Source organism: Sorex araneus, chromosome 9 (assembly GCF_027595985.1).
Source record: "Sorex araneus isolate mSorAra2 chromosome 9, mSorAra2.pri, whole genome shotgun sequence".
NCBI lineage: Eukaryota > Metazoa > Chordata > Mammalia > Eulipotyphla > Soricidae > Sorex > Sorex araneus.
This window is the reverse complement of record NC_073310.1, coordinates 26,887,402-26,902,609: the sequence shown is the minus strand read 5'-3', so window position 1 is coordinate 26,902,609 and position 15,208 is coordinate 26,887,402. Positions and strand designations below refer to the sequence as shown.

The 15,208-nt window shown below is 38.7% G+C and overlaps 1 protein-coding gene across 1 annotated transcript in view; it reads right to left on the bottom strand.

The window, feature by feature from the left end:
• The window catches only part of HEATR1 (HEAT repeat containing 1), a 56,358-nt gene that overhangs the window by 25,489 nt on the left and 15,661 nt on the right, over positions 1–15,208 (bottom strand). Inside the window, exons 15-29 of the mRNA XM_004620361.3 lie at positions 13,514–13,725; positions 12,245–12,363; positions 11,182–11,373; positions 10,294–10,477; positions 10,026–10,162; positions 9,117–9,309; positions 7,889–8,058; positions 7,101–7,259; positions 5,833–6,075; positions 4,904–5,035; positions 3,396–3,496; positions 3,167–3,310; positions 2,414–2,532; positions 2,192–2,313; positions 630–758 (exon numbers count right to left, since the gene is read on the bottom strand). Coding sequence (XP_004620418.2) covers positions 630–758; positions 2,192–2,313; positions 2,414–2,532; positions 3,167–3,310; positions 3,396–3,496; positions 4,904–5,035; positions 5,833–6,075; positions 7,101–7,259; positions 7,889–8,058; positions 9,117–9,309; positions 10,026–10,162; positions 10,294–10,477; positions 11,182–11,373; positions 12,245–12,363; positions 13,514–13,725 — 2,356 coding nt within the window. The remainder of the gene's footprint in view (positions 1–629; positions 759–2,191; positions 2,314–2,413; positions 2,533–3,166; positions 3,311–3,395; positions 3,497–4,903; positions 5,036–5,832; positions 6,076–7,100; positions 7,260–7,888; positions 8,059–9,116; positions 9,310–10,025; positions 10,163–10,293; positions 10,478–11,181; positions 11,374–12,244; positions 12,364–13,513; positions 13,726–15,208) is intronic.

Genomic DNA, 15,208 nt, shown 5'->3' with positions numbered 1-15,208 from the left:
ATAAGGTTAATTTGACGTTTTATTTATTCATTACTGGCAGACTATGTCTAATTCACTTTTTTTTTTGAGCATTTAGCTCTTAGAAGATACCTGATGAGTGCCTGCTGAACTGCATATTAACAAAATTGCCACTACAGCTCTAAAGCCCCCTATTCTTTGTTAAGCTACACAAGGGTTTATCAAGATAACCGCTATAGTGTCCTGAAATAAACAATGCTGTGAACTCACATTAACTTACGGCAACTTTTCTAGTCATACTTTATAGCACAACAGAATCAGCTATGCTTATATGCTCATGATCTTGGAAAACACATCCTTTTGAAGACTACTCTTCTTAGATTCACCATTCTAAAATTTGAGAAATAGCTACACATTAAAAAAAGGCTATTAACTCCTATCTTAGTACTACCTGACTTTCACACTATGTTAAAACAAATGTAGGGGGGGGGTATGTGTTTGGGTCACATCCAGTGATAGTTAGGGCTTACTCCAGGATCACTCTTGTGCTGGGGACATAAGCATTGCCAGAGATTGAATTGGGGTCAGCAAGGCAATCGCCTTAACCCCTGTCCCATTTTGTTGGCTCAAAACAAATCTTAATAACTAATGAGAGTAAGGAGAGAGCTTACCTGAATAAGTGCTGGAATAACCATTTTCACTGTCTTGTTAATAACTTGAAAGCTATAAGTATCATCTAGACGCATGACACTGGCTCCCATAAACGTAAAAATGGACATAATATTATGTAGAACCTTATCCTGAAATAAAACACATTTTCATTTTCTCTTTTAAAACACCTAAGATAATAATGATTCACAGCAAAGACATAATTCAATTTTTAAGAGAGCAAAGGGTTTACAAACAATTTTTCTGAAGGTAAATATCTGGTCATAAAAGTACACAAAGAGATGCACAATATCATTAGTCATTAAGTTTTATGTTTCAACTAATAAAACTACTTCATACCCACTAGGATCATTACAATAAAAGATACAAAGTAACAACCACCAGCAACAATATGAAGAAATTAAACATGTCAAACTCTGCTGGCTGGTGCAAAATGATGCATACTTTGGAAAAGTTGGGTAATTTCAGTCAAGTTAAAATTAAGATAGCACATGACAATAATCCTACACCTATATATATATACCAAAGAGAACAGAAAACATGCTCATATAAAATTTTGTGTACTAACTGCTAAAATAAACAAAGAAATGGAAATAAACACCTTGAAACAAATGAACAGATAAGTAGGGGATATGCATATCATGATCACTATTTATTAATATCATTCAGCCACTAAAAAGAGATAAACCAGTTCCAATACACGTAAACCTTGAAAAAATCATGCAAAACAGACAAAAGAAAGAGCAGCTATTATAATTCTAATGATATGCGGAGCAACTGCTATTGCGTTTGGGTTTCTTTTTGGCATGACAAGAATATTCTGGAAGTAGCTGATGATATATATATATGCATATATATACATATACATACACACATACATATCTTAAATGGGTGATTGTAGTGGCATATTTTTTAATTTAAAAAAGGGCAAAAGATAAGGGCTATCAATTGTTTTATCAACTCTCAACACTCTTCCTCATTTTGGGGGGGGGTGGGAGGGGTGGTTGGGGCCACACCCAGCAATGCTCAGTTCTGCTCCTGGCTCTATGCTCAGATTACTCCTTGCTGTACTTGGGGGAATCATATGGGATGCCAGGGATGGAACCGGTTTGGCCGTATGCAAGGCAAACCCGCTATTCTATCTCTCCAGCACCCCCTCCCTTTTCCTTTTTGAAAAAAACCTTCTATTATTCCAATTTGACAAAAACGGGAACCAAACCTTTAGCAAGAATGATCAGCTCTGTCTCAATTTTTATTAAGAGGCAAAGGTAAAAGTTTCACAACTCTTGGGGCTGGAGCAATAGCACAGCGGGTAGGGCGTCTGCCTTGCATGCTGCCGACCTGGCTTCAATTCCCAGCATCCCATATGGTCTCCCAAGTACCGCCAGGGGTAATTCCTGAGTGCAGAGCCAGGAGTAACCCCTGAGCATCATTGGGTGTGACCCAAAAAAGCATAAAAAAAAAAAAAAAGTTTCACAACTCTTAAGTTGCCAAATCCTGTTAAATTCAAACCAGGGAAGAAATAAAAGAAGTGCTAGAAAGTCATTTTAAATCATTCACTTACTGGAAATATTCCAGCAACGGTACCCAGAAGCAAGAGAGCATGGTGGTGAGTCTGGGGCATCTCTGAAACGCGGATGCACTGAACTATCAACTCCACGTTGAACTTCTCCTCATCGAGAACATCTACAGTGGTGAGAAACAAAGAATTTCAAAGTGGGAGGCATAGAAATATTACAGTTAGAAAATTCTTCCACCTTCTCCTTCTAACAATGTACATACATACCTTTTGGTATTCGGCCGCCATCTGGAGAGAGTTTCTGGCAGATGTTGAGCAAACAACTAAGAATTAACTGCTTGGTGTATTCCATATTGCCCTGCTCTAGGGGCAACGGTTCTAAACACCTTCAGGAGCCCCCAGGAGAAAGAACAGGGAAAAGGAATCACTGTTTCAGGCGACTATTGTTCGGAACACATCCAATAAGGAATAAGCAAAACCTTAACATTTAATAAAGACTGAAGAACAAGATTTCTAACTGTAATCTTTTTTTTTTTTCTCATATAAGCAAGTACTTATGCCAAATTACCTTTCCTTTGTACTGTACTTTCCATCAACCGCTATATAAAATCTCAGAGGACACATTTCAAGGAAAAAAAATGTTTTTCAGATGAATAACACATACATCTAAAATTCAGTGTAGATGCTTATCACTACTGCTATCTATCTAAACATTTAGACCTAAAAAACTGTGGGTGCCATTGTACATCTTTAAATAAAAATAATACCCCAGAGACATGGCATTTAAAGCTAAGAAGGAACACAGGCTGTGTGGGAAATGTTATTTAGTTCACAGAACAAGCTGAATATTGCATTTGGGGCACTGGTAATGCATACCTAAACCATTCCTTTAGTCTTTCATCTTTAGTAATCTGCTTTACAGGCTAAACAAAAGACTATGAAAAGACAACGTTCAGTTAAATAGACAGAAAAAGAATTAGAATCCTAATCTCTCAACTGCTATAAAGCAAGTGTTATTACCTTGCTAGTAGGCTAAAAAGAGTTGGTATCAGTATTTGGGGATTTTTTAGTTTCTTTTTGTGTTGCAGTAGTTCAAGGATGAGGGTTACTCTCTGCCAGTAAGAGCCGCCAACTTCCTGAACAGATTCTGGATCCTGTGATTTTCTAGGAACAAAAGAAGTTGGAAAATTGAGAAGTCACAACAGTGACAGCTTCAATATCTGGAAGCAAGAGCAAGTTGCTATCTTACTTCTGCATCTTCTGTCTTCTTGTTTGCTGAACTGTGCCTAAGGATTTAGTTTTATCCTGTGGCTCCAATTCTATTCTGATTTGTTCAGCATTAACAGAAATCTGAAATACAAAGAACAGTTGATGACATATTCCATGGGATAAAATTAGGGCTGAAACACTGATCAAAATGAGGTGAAACAATGAAAACATTTATGTCTGCTTTTACTTCTCCCTCTGAAAGCTGATCTCCAACACCGAATATCACTGACGAATTCTTATGTATGGCTTAAGAAATTTTCCATAGACACAAACAGGAGTATATATTGGGAACATAATTTTTCTACTCCTTAAAGTTGTTTCACTTATTCTATTTTTAGAAATCTAAGTATGTTAAAATTCAGCGAACTGTTAAATCTATATATATGAGGACAATACCATAGCTATTTTTGTGAATGTGTTTCCTAAAAAATACAAAGTACAGAATAAACAGATAGTTATTCTTGATGCACAGCTAGACTTCAATATTCATTTTGAACCAGTGAACGTATTTTCAATTCCATCATATAAACATCATCAAGCAACAGTAAGCAGAGTACATTACCTAATTGAACATTTGAGCTGGACACCTGCCCCAACCCCCCCCCCCCCAAAATCTAGCTTGTGCCAGAAGTGATTAATGAAGCAAAGCCAAGAATAAGCTGAATATAGCTGGGTGTGACCTCAATTCCCCCTCCCTGACTCTCCAATAAATCTAGCTTGCGTAAATCAGGGAGACATTCCGCCTGGCATGAGTAGCATCCAAACACTCTCAATCTCTTTCACTCTCTGTCTCTCTCTCTCTCACACACATACACACACACACACAGATAAACAACCCCCTGGCTAAAATATAAAGAGTTTATATGGTAAAAATAAAGGCATAAAATTGATCGTACTTAGTTCTCTATAGATTCCTGTTCATGATTAACATTTTAACTTTTTTTTTTTTTTTTCTTTTTGGGTCACACCCAGCGATGCACAGGGGTCACTCCTGCCTCTGCACTCAGGAATTACCCCGGCGATGCTCAGGGGACCATATGGGATGCTGGGAATCGGACCTGGGTCGGCCGCATACAAGGCAAACGCCCTACCATCGCTCCAACCCCAACATTTTAACTTTTGAAGAAGACTACAGTGAGGCTGGAGAGAGAAGTACGGGGTGCAAAGCACTTTCCTTGCACTTGGCTGACCCGGTTTGATCACCAAACACTGCAAATGACCCAGGAGCACTACAGGTATGATCTCTGAACACAGACCCTGAGCACTGCCGCATGTGGCCCAAACCATTCCCTCCTATTCCCAAAATAAAAATATATAAATACACAGTTTGATCCCTGGCACCACATGGTTCCTGGGGAGCAACTCCAAAACAAGAGCCAGTTGCCTGAGTGTGGCCCCCAAATGAAAACAACTGTGAAAGGGAAAGTACTGAAACCTGCTATTATTTGAAAGAGAGAACATTAATAAACAAGAGAATTTGCAACTTACCCCCTTAAAAACACTGCTAATAGTCTGAGCACAAAGAGAATTTTTACAGTTCACCAACAAATCAAACAACATATGCAAAAGTTTCTGCTGAACTTTTTCATCTTCTATAGCTGCAAAAAATGGCTTTGTGATCTAGAAGAAATAGACAACCAAACTCAGTAAGCAATCTAGAACTTCAAAAATGATCTTCATATTGTCTTCTTCTCATAATACACATTTTCCCTTCATTTAGTTGGTTAAAATCCACTGCTGTGGAGGCCAAAAAGATAGTACCAGAGTTGCGGTTGTGTGTCTTACATGTGGCTGACCTTGGTTGACCATGTGGCACACAGGACTCTTAGACTAAGCACTTCCCTAAGCCCCTGCACTGAACCCTTGACCCAGTGGGTTCAGAATCATCCCCAGAAACCCTATTTGGGAGGCAGCCCCAAATTCAATACAAATGAACTAGAACACAGTTCGTTTAACAATTCATGTATAGCATTGTTTCCGGAGGAGGTAAACTATGTCATAACTCAAGATTCTTTTTCTTTCTTTTTTTTCCCCAAATTAAAACTCAGATTCTTAACTAGGGGTGTCGTAACTGAATGGTGGGGTGTGGTGGGTGGAAAGAGGAGTGTCACAAAACATGATGTTAAAGTTTCAGTAAATGTTTTGATTGATTTACTAATTTTATCAAAATTAAACAGTGAAATGTTTCTGAATGTGCAGGGACAAAATGTTCATCCCAAATCAACTGCATTATGAATCCGGGACGTTTCTGGCAGCGCTCATCTGTATTGGATTTTTTGGGCTAAAAGAGGTTAAGACAGAAAATGTTTAAGGACTTTCTCCTTAAAATATATCCAGTTCACTTTGACTTCTCCAATAAAAGCATCAGACACTTCTAAGGCTTGAACATGCTTTTGTTTCTGATAGAAGTCACTGACCTTTTCGAGGGCTTTGATCTGAACGGTTGGCATCCCCATGGAAAGTTCCTGTGTTGTGTGCACAGCTTTCATAAACACATCTAGACTCTTTGGGTCCTTATGTAAAAGAGAAGCTGAATGTTCATTATACTTCCCCAGAATGAGATGTAAAACAATGGCTTCATCTTTCAGCACAGCTGTGGGCTCTCTGTGAATCTTTTCCAACAACTGTTCAGCCATTGGCAGCAGCTGAGAAAGCACCATCTGAAGTTTGGAAAAAAAATTAGTAAAGAGCGTTCAGCACGATATGCCTCTCCTTGTTCCACAGACACCAACAATATCTGGCTGTCAGAGTGAGTGCTCAGGCTAGCATAAAACACCCATAGTGATGACTTCTTGGACTTAGGAGTAGCCATCCATCCCATTAAGGCACTGGGGTCCTATAAGAGTCAAAAGCTTTAAACCCTTCAGAGATGCATGGAGAATGAAGACTTCCTAAAAACAAAATACAAATTCACGTTTCAAACTATAAAAATAAGTAGCAATTTTCTCTACAATACTGCATGGTTTTTCAAATAGTATTTCTGACTTGGTATAGTTAGTATTAATTCAAATTATACGTATGAAGTCCTTAATGAAATCAGGACTCAGCATATTAAAAGCTTGTTGGTGAAATCTACAGGACCATCTGCTTTCGTACTGATGAGCGAAGTATGGTAGTGTTCATCTTTTACACACTGTCTATATTTGCTTTCACAATAGAGTAAGGGACCTGAGACCTGGAAGTTGCAAGAGACTATGCGGTCCACCAAGTTCCAAATAGAATCAAACTGTTTGCATTTCCTTGCTCCCATTTTAGTTCTCCAAGTCAGCTGGCAAGATTGGCAAGTACAAAGATATTCTGTAGCACTAGAATGAAGAACTTTTCTTTGCCACACCATGACACACATAAGATGTTCATAACCTTGTTTGTACCTTAAGCTTCTTTGAAAATACAATTAAAGCCATGACTTTTACCCTCAGAAAAACACACACCCACCTACGCTTTAAAAATAAGCAAATGCTTTTGGAATGCTCGCAGATATTTAGGTGCAAGACCCTACTTGGTAGCAACAAAAGAGGATTTTTTTTTCCAGGATTGCATTCAAGAGTTTTTCCCCATTTGATTTTTAAAAATACATTTAAACCAAGTCAATTAGGATTAATTCATAATATTAATATCAAAGAAAAATATCTTCCTTATGTAGAGAATATTACATGGAATGCATAAACACTTAAATTGCACAAACCTCACTGTTGACTTCCTGAAAGATTTTTAGAAAATCTTTTGCAATATATGATGGACAACTGTATACACAATTAAGTAGGTTTTTCAGAGTTTCGGACATCTTCTGATGAGATTTTGGTTTTTTCTCTTTATGAAGTTCTTCAAATAAAGTCGCCAAATCCTGGATATCAAGAATGAAATTGGATAAAAAGTGGTCAAAGAATTATAAAGGTCCTATGTATACTAAACGTGGGAAATTCTCTCCTAAATGTTGGGTGTTGTTTATTATTTCTTATTTCACTTTGGATCCCTAACATGAGAGAGTATTAGGGTATCAATAAACCAACCCGTCAGTTTATTATTAAAGCTGATGTTTTATACGATGTTTCAGCCAATGAAAAGATAGAATTAAAAACAGGATGTAGTTATACATTTAAAAGCAGAGAGAAGGGGCTGGAGCAATAGCACAGCGGGTAGGGTGTTTGCCTTGCACATGGCTGACCCGGGTTCGATTCCCAGCATCCCATATGGTCCTCTGATCACTGCTAGGAGTGATTCCTTAGTGCAGAGCCAGGAGTAAGCCCTGTGCATTGCCAGGTGTGACCCCCCACCCCCGAAAAAAAAAAAAGCAAAAAAAAAAAAAAAAGGCTAAAAGCAGAGGGAAAAAAAATGTTTAGATACTGAAGTAAAATAGTTTTAAATTCAACGACTTAATCAAAACTAGCTCAAAATTAGATCTAAAAAGAAAAAAAAATTGTTCATGTCTATACAAAGACATGTGCACTCAATCTTCTTTGCTGACGAGTTTACCTGAATAGCATAGGTGGCATCTGAGGTGATCTCTTCCACTTTAGGAACCAAGTGATCTATCACCAGATGGCACTGAGAGGCGACTCCGCTGAGGGCCTGGAGACAATGAATGGCAGCCCTACGTACTTCTTTCACAGGGCTTCCCAGATTAATGAGCAGAGATGTCACCACTAAAACCAAAGGGGGAAAGACATTAACAATTTAAAAAACCAATTAAAACAATGTTTAAATTGTACATATGGGTATTCATTTATCAGTAGGTTGGAAAGTGAGTTAATCTACTTTTCAACATCATATTCATCAACTCTATAATAAATTTTCTTTCACAAAATTTGCAATTTCCCTTCATGAAAAATGTTTTATTAAAAAAATATATGGGTGGGGTTGGAGCGGTAGCACAGCGGGTAGGGCATTTGCCTTGCACGCGGCCGACCCGGGTTCGATCCCCAGCATCTCATATAGTTCCCCGAGCACGCCAGGAGTAATTCCTGAGTGCAGAGCCAGGAGTAACCCCCGTGCATTGGCGGGTGTGACCCAAAAAGCAAAAAATAAATAAATAAGTAGATAAATAAATAAATATAGGAATTCCATTAGTGAGCACTCTACTTGAAAATGATTTAAATACCTAATGAAAGAAGCAAGCCCAGGCTTATGTTTGCAAGGGGACCCATTTATAAATAGTTGTATACTGAAATGCATTATAATGTTTGGTTTCCTGGTATAACCTTGTAACTGCTGAAATCCAGAAAGAACTGGGTGTTAAGAATCCACGATTAGTATCTGCATTTTTATTATTTATGTGATGCAATTTTACAATTAACCTTTGTTGTTTGGTTTTTTTTTTTTTGGGGGGGGGTCACAGTCAGCAGAGCTTAGGGCTTACTTGTAGCTGTGCACTCAGAGACCACTCCTGGTAGGGCTCGGGGGACCATATATGTGGTGCCTGGGACTGAACCTAGGCCAGGAGTGTGCAAGACTAGAGGCAGATGCAGTGTAGAGGCTCCAGCCTCCACAATTAAACTTTGTCACTTACAAACAATACTGAGAAGCAACTAGAAATAGTGAAATTTCAAAACAGTTTTTTAAATTCTCCATGAAGTATAGCACTAATAGTTGTCATAGTGACTGATTACTAATAGATTATAGAAACTAAAGATTCTATGTATCAAGCGCACAGATAGAAAGCACTAATATTTTGTCACAGCGGCAAAAGACATCAACGCTATACCTGGAGAAGACGTGGATGTCAGCTGATGTTTACACTGAGTCTTCTGAGAAGAGAGCATTGCACAACCTATATAAAGAGCTTGAGTTTGCAGTCCTGTTTTCACAGTGCAGTTGAGTGGATTGGAAAGGGTAGAACCATACGTCCATAAAACAGAAAAGAACTTGAATAACTGGAAAACATCTTCTAGATGTACCTAATTAAAAAAAAAAAGACAGTGAGCTTCATTTTCACTTATATTAACTGCATATTCTCTTTTCACTCGTGAAATTATAGAAAATGAAATTACTGCAACAAATTGCTTTGCTTAAATCGTTTCAAATTATTTTAATCAACTGAAAAGGATCTAAATTAATTCAAAGGGCAGGTACTCAATCAGAGAACTCACTATAATCTTGTACTTGAACCCATTCATTTAACAATACCGCAAAGACACTAAGCAGAAAACCAAGATAAGAGTGATGTCAGGGAAGTTTCATCAAGAAAGCATTTCAAAGACAGAGGGAGCTACGTCAATTGTGTCAATGCTGCTGTAAGGACAAGAGAACTGAGCACTGGACCCACTGATGGCAGTGGTGAGAGTTCTTCATTTATGCTGCATATGCTCTATCACCTTTTAAAACACATGAGCATCTTATTAGTAACAGTATCAATCAACCAGACAGCAGGCGGTTATTAAAACACTGAAACACGGAACACATTAGTAGGCAACAGCAATGTTTGGCTTTGCTACTGATAGCCTAGTTCTCCCTCGTGGAGAACCTACTGAGAGTGTTGAGATTACAGTGATGTTTTACAGGATACTGCTGCTTCTGACTGCTTACACTTCATTGTTGAAAATGCTTTTGGTTTATTTTAAAGCAGTCAGAAGAAAAATCACCTGCAATGTCCTCTTAAAGGGAATCCCAGTACCTTTATGAAGACTTTCATCAGAAGCCTGAAGTGAGAGGCCTCAGCACCATCGAGTATCACCTCAAAGAGCCCAATCAGCAAATGCAGATAGTCTCTGCTATCTTCTGCCAACCGTTCGGGATTCCACCATCGATCATCTATGTGGACACAAAGAAGAGAAATAACGCCTACACCCACTGCGGAGACTTTCCATTCAAGACCAAGAACAGCTGAGGAGCTGATGACAGGCTTCTCCGGAGCACTACATGCACGCTTCATAGCTTCTTACCTTTAGGAAAAGATTTAGGAGCCTTCAATGCATGAACAAAAATTTTCAGCAGAAACACGAGTAAAACCGAGTCCTCCACAGCAATTCTCTGGGCAGTCTTGAGCTGTTGTATGTAATGTGCCCACAGCTGTTCGGGCATTCCTTTGTCTGTCATCAGCTCAAAATGCCACTCAGTAGGGATTTCCTAAACGTTAAAGGAAACAAAAAGAACAAACTTAAAGGGATCCAAACATAATCTATGCGTGATTTTAGGCGTAGGAATTATGGCAAGATAACAGACAAAATACTGTTTGTACACGTGCATTGAGATAGAGAATAGCTTTAATCTTCTAAAAGCAGTCTAATTACGCTATTTACAAGACACAGGTAAGTTAGTCATGGCTTCATTTCATCTATGGTTTATTTAAGCACTATCCCTAGAGAAAAAAAAGATTTACTCATATGAAAAAATTTTGGTTCTCAAATAAACCGTGGGAACAAGTAGGCATATTTCTAAAGAGAAAAATAACAGATTTTCTAAGAGAACCTTAAAGGTTCTTACTTCATATTTGTATTGCTAAATTTATTGTAAAAATTTCCAAACCTGCAGATAATTCTGAACAATCAGAAAAATATTAAGATAGTTAAATCAGCTGGGATGATTCCCCAGTAAATAATAGTAGAGGCAAGTCAGCAAACATCACAATCCTGAAATTCTAAAACTAAAATTTTCTTTAAAAGGAAGCGACTAATTCACTTCTACTGCCACCAAAGGCTATTTGACATTTTACCCCTAGAGTCCAAAGACTTAGTATCTCATCAACCAAGTTTTCAAGTTCTTGTGTCATTCAGGAAGACAGGCTACACTTTCCTCAACATTCACAATGTCCCAAACTTTGTACTCCTTACCACTGCTGTGATAACACTTCTGAGCTCCTTAATTTTTTTCTGCAACAAACTGAAGACTCTTATTGCAAATGGGAAGTGAGTTCCTTTCAAAGATGAGCAGCAGGAGACAAGCACAGCCATGATCACATGGGAAGTCACTTTCTGCTTCAGACTAAAAGATTCCTTTTCCCCAACACTTATTAAATCCTCCACCTTGAAAAGAAATACATTCTATTACCAGTAGCTCTTGGTTTACATAAAACATATTCTCTACCTCAAGGTCTTTCTAGATATTAGGAAGTTTACATTGAAAGTGAGATGACAGAATTGAGATGAAAGCAATTATAAAAAAATGTCATTTCAAAAATTTTAATAAACATAATGCCTTTGCCAATTAGATGTCTGTTTAATTACACACACCAAATTAATACCTTTTCAAAGACTTGTTTACTAAGGCATAGAATTTCCTCTTTTAGATTATATTCTATTCATTTATTTGTATTTTGGGCCAAAACTGGTTGTGCCTTAAGGCTTACTCCTGGCTCTGTGTTCAAGGATCACGCATAGGTGGAGCCAGCTATCAAATTGGGCTCAGCTTTGTGCAAGGCAGAACCCTTATGTACCATAATATCTCTCTGGCCCTAGATAATATATGTTTTTGGTTTGGGGCCATATATGGCAGTGCTCAGGGCTAACTCCTGGCTCTGTACACAGGGAACATTCCTAGTGGGGTTTGGGGGACCATAATGGGTAATGGGCATCAAACCCAGGTCGGTACATGCAAACAATCGACCCACTGTACCAACTCTCCAGCTGTGAGTTTATATTTTAGCTGTAAAAAATGGCCATAATACTTTAAATGGGGGGGAAGGAAAGGAAGTTAAAAAGTACCTATTGTTCTTACCAGTCCAATATAAAGCCAAAAAAAAAAGAGTAAAATATAAGGATTTCAAACTATCTGAAGAATATGCTAAGCAATATAATACAAATTCAAAACAAAACAAAGTATTAAAAAATAAAGTGGGAAAAGCAAATAGATGAGAATCTAGTAAGATCAAAAGAAGGAAATCAACAGCATACCTACCAGCTTTAACATAGAAGGACCCCCTGAATGAATATTGCCAGCCAACAATTCAATCATCCTCTGAGTTGCTACACCAATTAATTTTTCTGATTTTGTGCTTTTAATCACATTTTCAAGTGCTGTCAAATAATAAAAGAATCAAACACAAACGACTTTATATATCACTAACAACAGGCTTGTTTGTTATTTTCCCCTTGTATTTAATTCTGAAGCTTGTGTGGGTCCACATACTTTGTATTGTACAGTTTTTAACAATAGATGAAGAAAAAAATCATACTGGTATATTTAACAAGACTTATACAATGGCAGAGGAAACCATGTGTGCGGGACCTGGGGCCAAGATCTCCAGGGCTGCTTGGATCAGGACTGGGCCTCTTCCACCCAGATTCCCCATTTTTCAGTAGCTCGGCAGTCACATCCAGAAACTGCGGCCCTCACCCCTCCTCCGGCCTGGCTGTTTTCACTGGGGTCTCTCAGAGGGGGCAGGTTGAGTTTCCCTTCCCGCCCTGAGCAGAGCCCCAGCAGTTGAAGACCTCTAGAACCCAGCCACAGCCATACACAAGGGCACTCTCCACACGTTTGAACGAGCCTCACGCATGAAGGAACTGGCAGAGGAACCCATGTGTGCGGGACCCGGGGCCAAGATCTCCAAGGCTGCTCAGATCAGGACTGGGCCTCTTCCACCCAGATTCCCCTTTTTCCAGTAGTTAGGCAGTCACACCCAAAAACTGCCCCCGGTGTCGTGAAATCCCATCAACGGCCAACATCCAGAGACTATAAAACCAAGCTCCCGGAAGCACACAGCTGCAATGCGGCCACCTGGCATCTGATAGCCTAGTTCTCCCTCTTGGAGAACCTGGCAAGCTACTGAGAGTTTACTGCCCGCACAGGGAAGAGCCTGGCAAGCTCCCCGTGGCGTATTCATATGCCAAATACAGTAACAATGATGGGTCTCATTCCTCTGATCCTGAAGAGCCTCTAATGTGGCACCATTGGGAAGGACGAGTAAAGAGAGGCTGCTAAAATCTCAGGGCTAGGATGAATGGAGACGTTACTGGGCCTGCTCGAGCAAATCAATGGTCAATGGGATGACAGTGATACAATGATATAACTGTAGCAACTCTGACGTGTCAGGAGCTAGGTACATGGTTCAGTGGTAGAGCACTCATTAAGCTGGTATAAGTCTCTGGGTTCGATTATTGGCACAGCTGAGAAAGAAATAAAGTGCTACCTAATCAGTTTTTCTAAAAAGCAACTGAATGTCTTTACCTTCTTTCCAGCCTCTTAGTACTGGGTGCAGAGAACAAATTCCTGACTTGGACAAATGTATTGCCATTTTCATCTCGGCAGATCCGATGTCACCAGTGTCAATGACCATAAATGGCAGCAGATGCACCACAACCTGATTGGCTATCTCAGGGTTCTCCCTCAGTGTCTCTTCTTTAATTAATAGCGCTGCTGCTATCTCAAGTACTTTGTACCTAAAAGACACACAGACATATTTGGCTGAGACACACCAGAGTTCTCAACTCAGCAAAAAATCATCATATTATTACAGCTCAATTAATATTATCCCAGGCTTCTTACCAAATATATTATTCACAGGCACTGAGGTATAGAACTAGCATTCTTTGGGACAATAATTTTAAGCTGCTATATAAAATCTTCCTTTAGAAAAATCATACGGTTAATTATCAAACTGAAATATATTATCATCCATTTTACTTCTTCACTTCACTAGAACTCAGAGATTCTTAAATTCATAGAACATTATCTGAGCACATTCTGTGTGCTAACAACTAAATATAATAAAAGAAAAAAAAAACCCTAAATATAATGATTAAAGTCTATTGGGATGATCTTACCTTCTAAGGAGCTTAGTGAGTTTCCCAAGAAAAATGCCTAGATACCAAAAATAAAATATAAAATAGCCAGAGCTCATCATATACTATGAAAGATATCATGTGCTCCTGAGCTTATTTTGTGTTTAATGTATTTGTTTCTATTTTAGAGAAATATACTATCCATATTTTTAAAATGTCAAACATACAAATCATATAAAGTTATATGAAAATTAAAGTCCCATCCTGCTTTTTAGATTTCAGTACTGTATTAAAGTCCCATTCTGCTTTCTAGATTTCAGTGCTGTATGACATATATACCTCCCTTTCCAATCTATTAAGAAACACATACACACACACACACACATACACACACACACACACACACACACACACACACACACACGGCAACATAATAACCCTTTATGAATATCTCTGAATGTCAATGAACTAAATCTCCCTATTAAAAGACACAGAAGTGGCTGGATCGATCTGGAAAGAAATTCCATGTATGTGCTGCCTAGAGAAAACACTCCAAAACTTACTGGATAAATATAGACTTAGAGTAAAAGGACAGAAAACAATCATACAAGCCAATGGAAGACAAAAAGGAAAAATAAAGCTGGGATAGACACACTTACATCAGATCAAATTCCACTCAGTATAAAGATATTAATTAGAGACAATGATGGAATGATGAACACTACTTATTGGTCAAAGGAAATACAAATACATAGCAAGAAAAGGCTGTCATGTACCAAATGAAGGCTCAGCAAAGTTCCAAAAAGCTTCTGTTTGTAAACCTAAAGAAATACATCAACGCACTGGCGCAACAGCACAGCAGGTAGGGCATTTGCCTTGCATGCAGCCAACCCAGGTTTGATTCCCAGTATCCCACATGATCCCCTGAGCACCACCAGGAATAATTCCTGAGTGCAGAGCCAGGAGTAACCTCTATGCATCGCTGGGTGTGACCCAAAAAAGCAAAAAAAACAAAACAAAACAAAACAAAAAACCCAAAACATGGACTGGGGCCAGAGTGAGTTCAGTGGGGAAGGTGTTTGCTTTGACCTCAGCATCCCGTATGATCCTCTGACCACCACCAGGAGTCATTCCTGAGTGC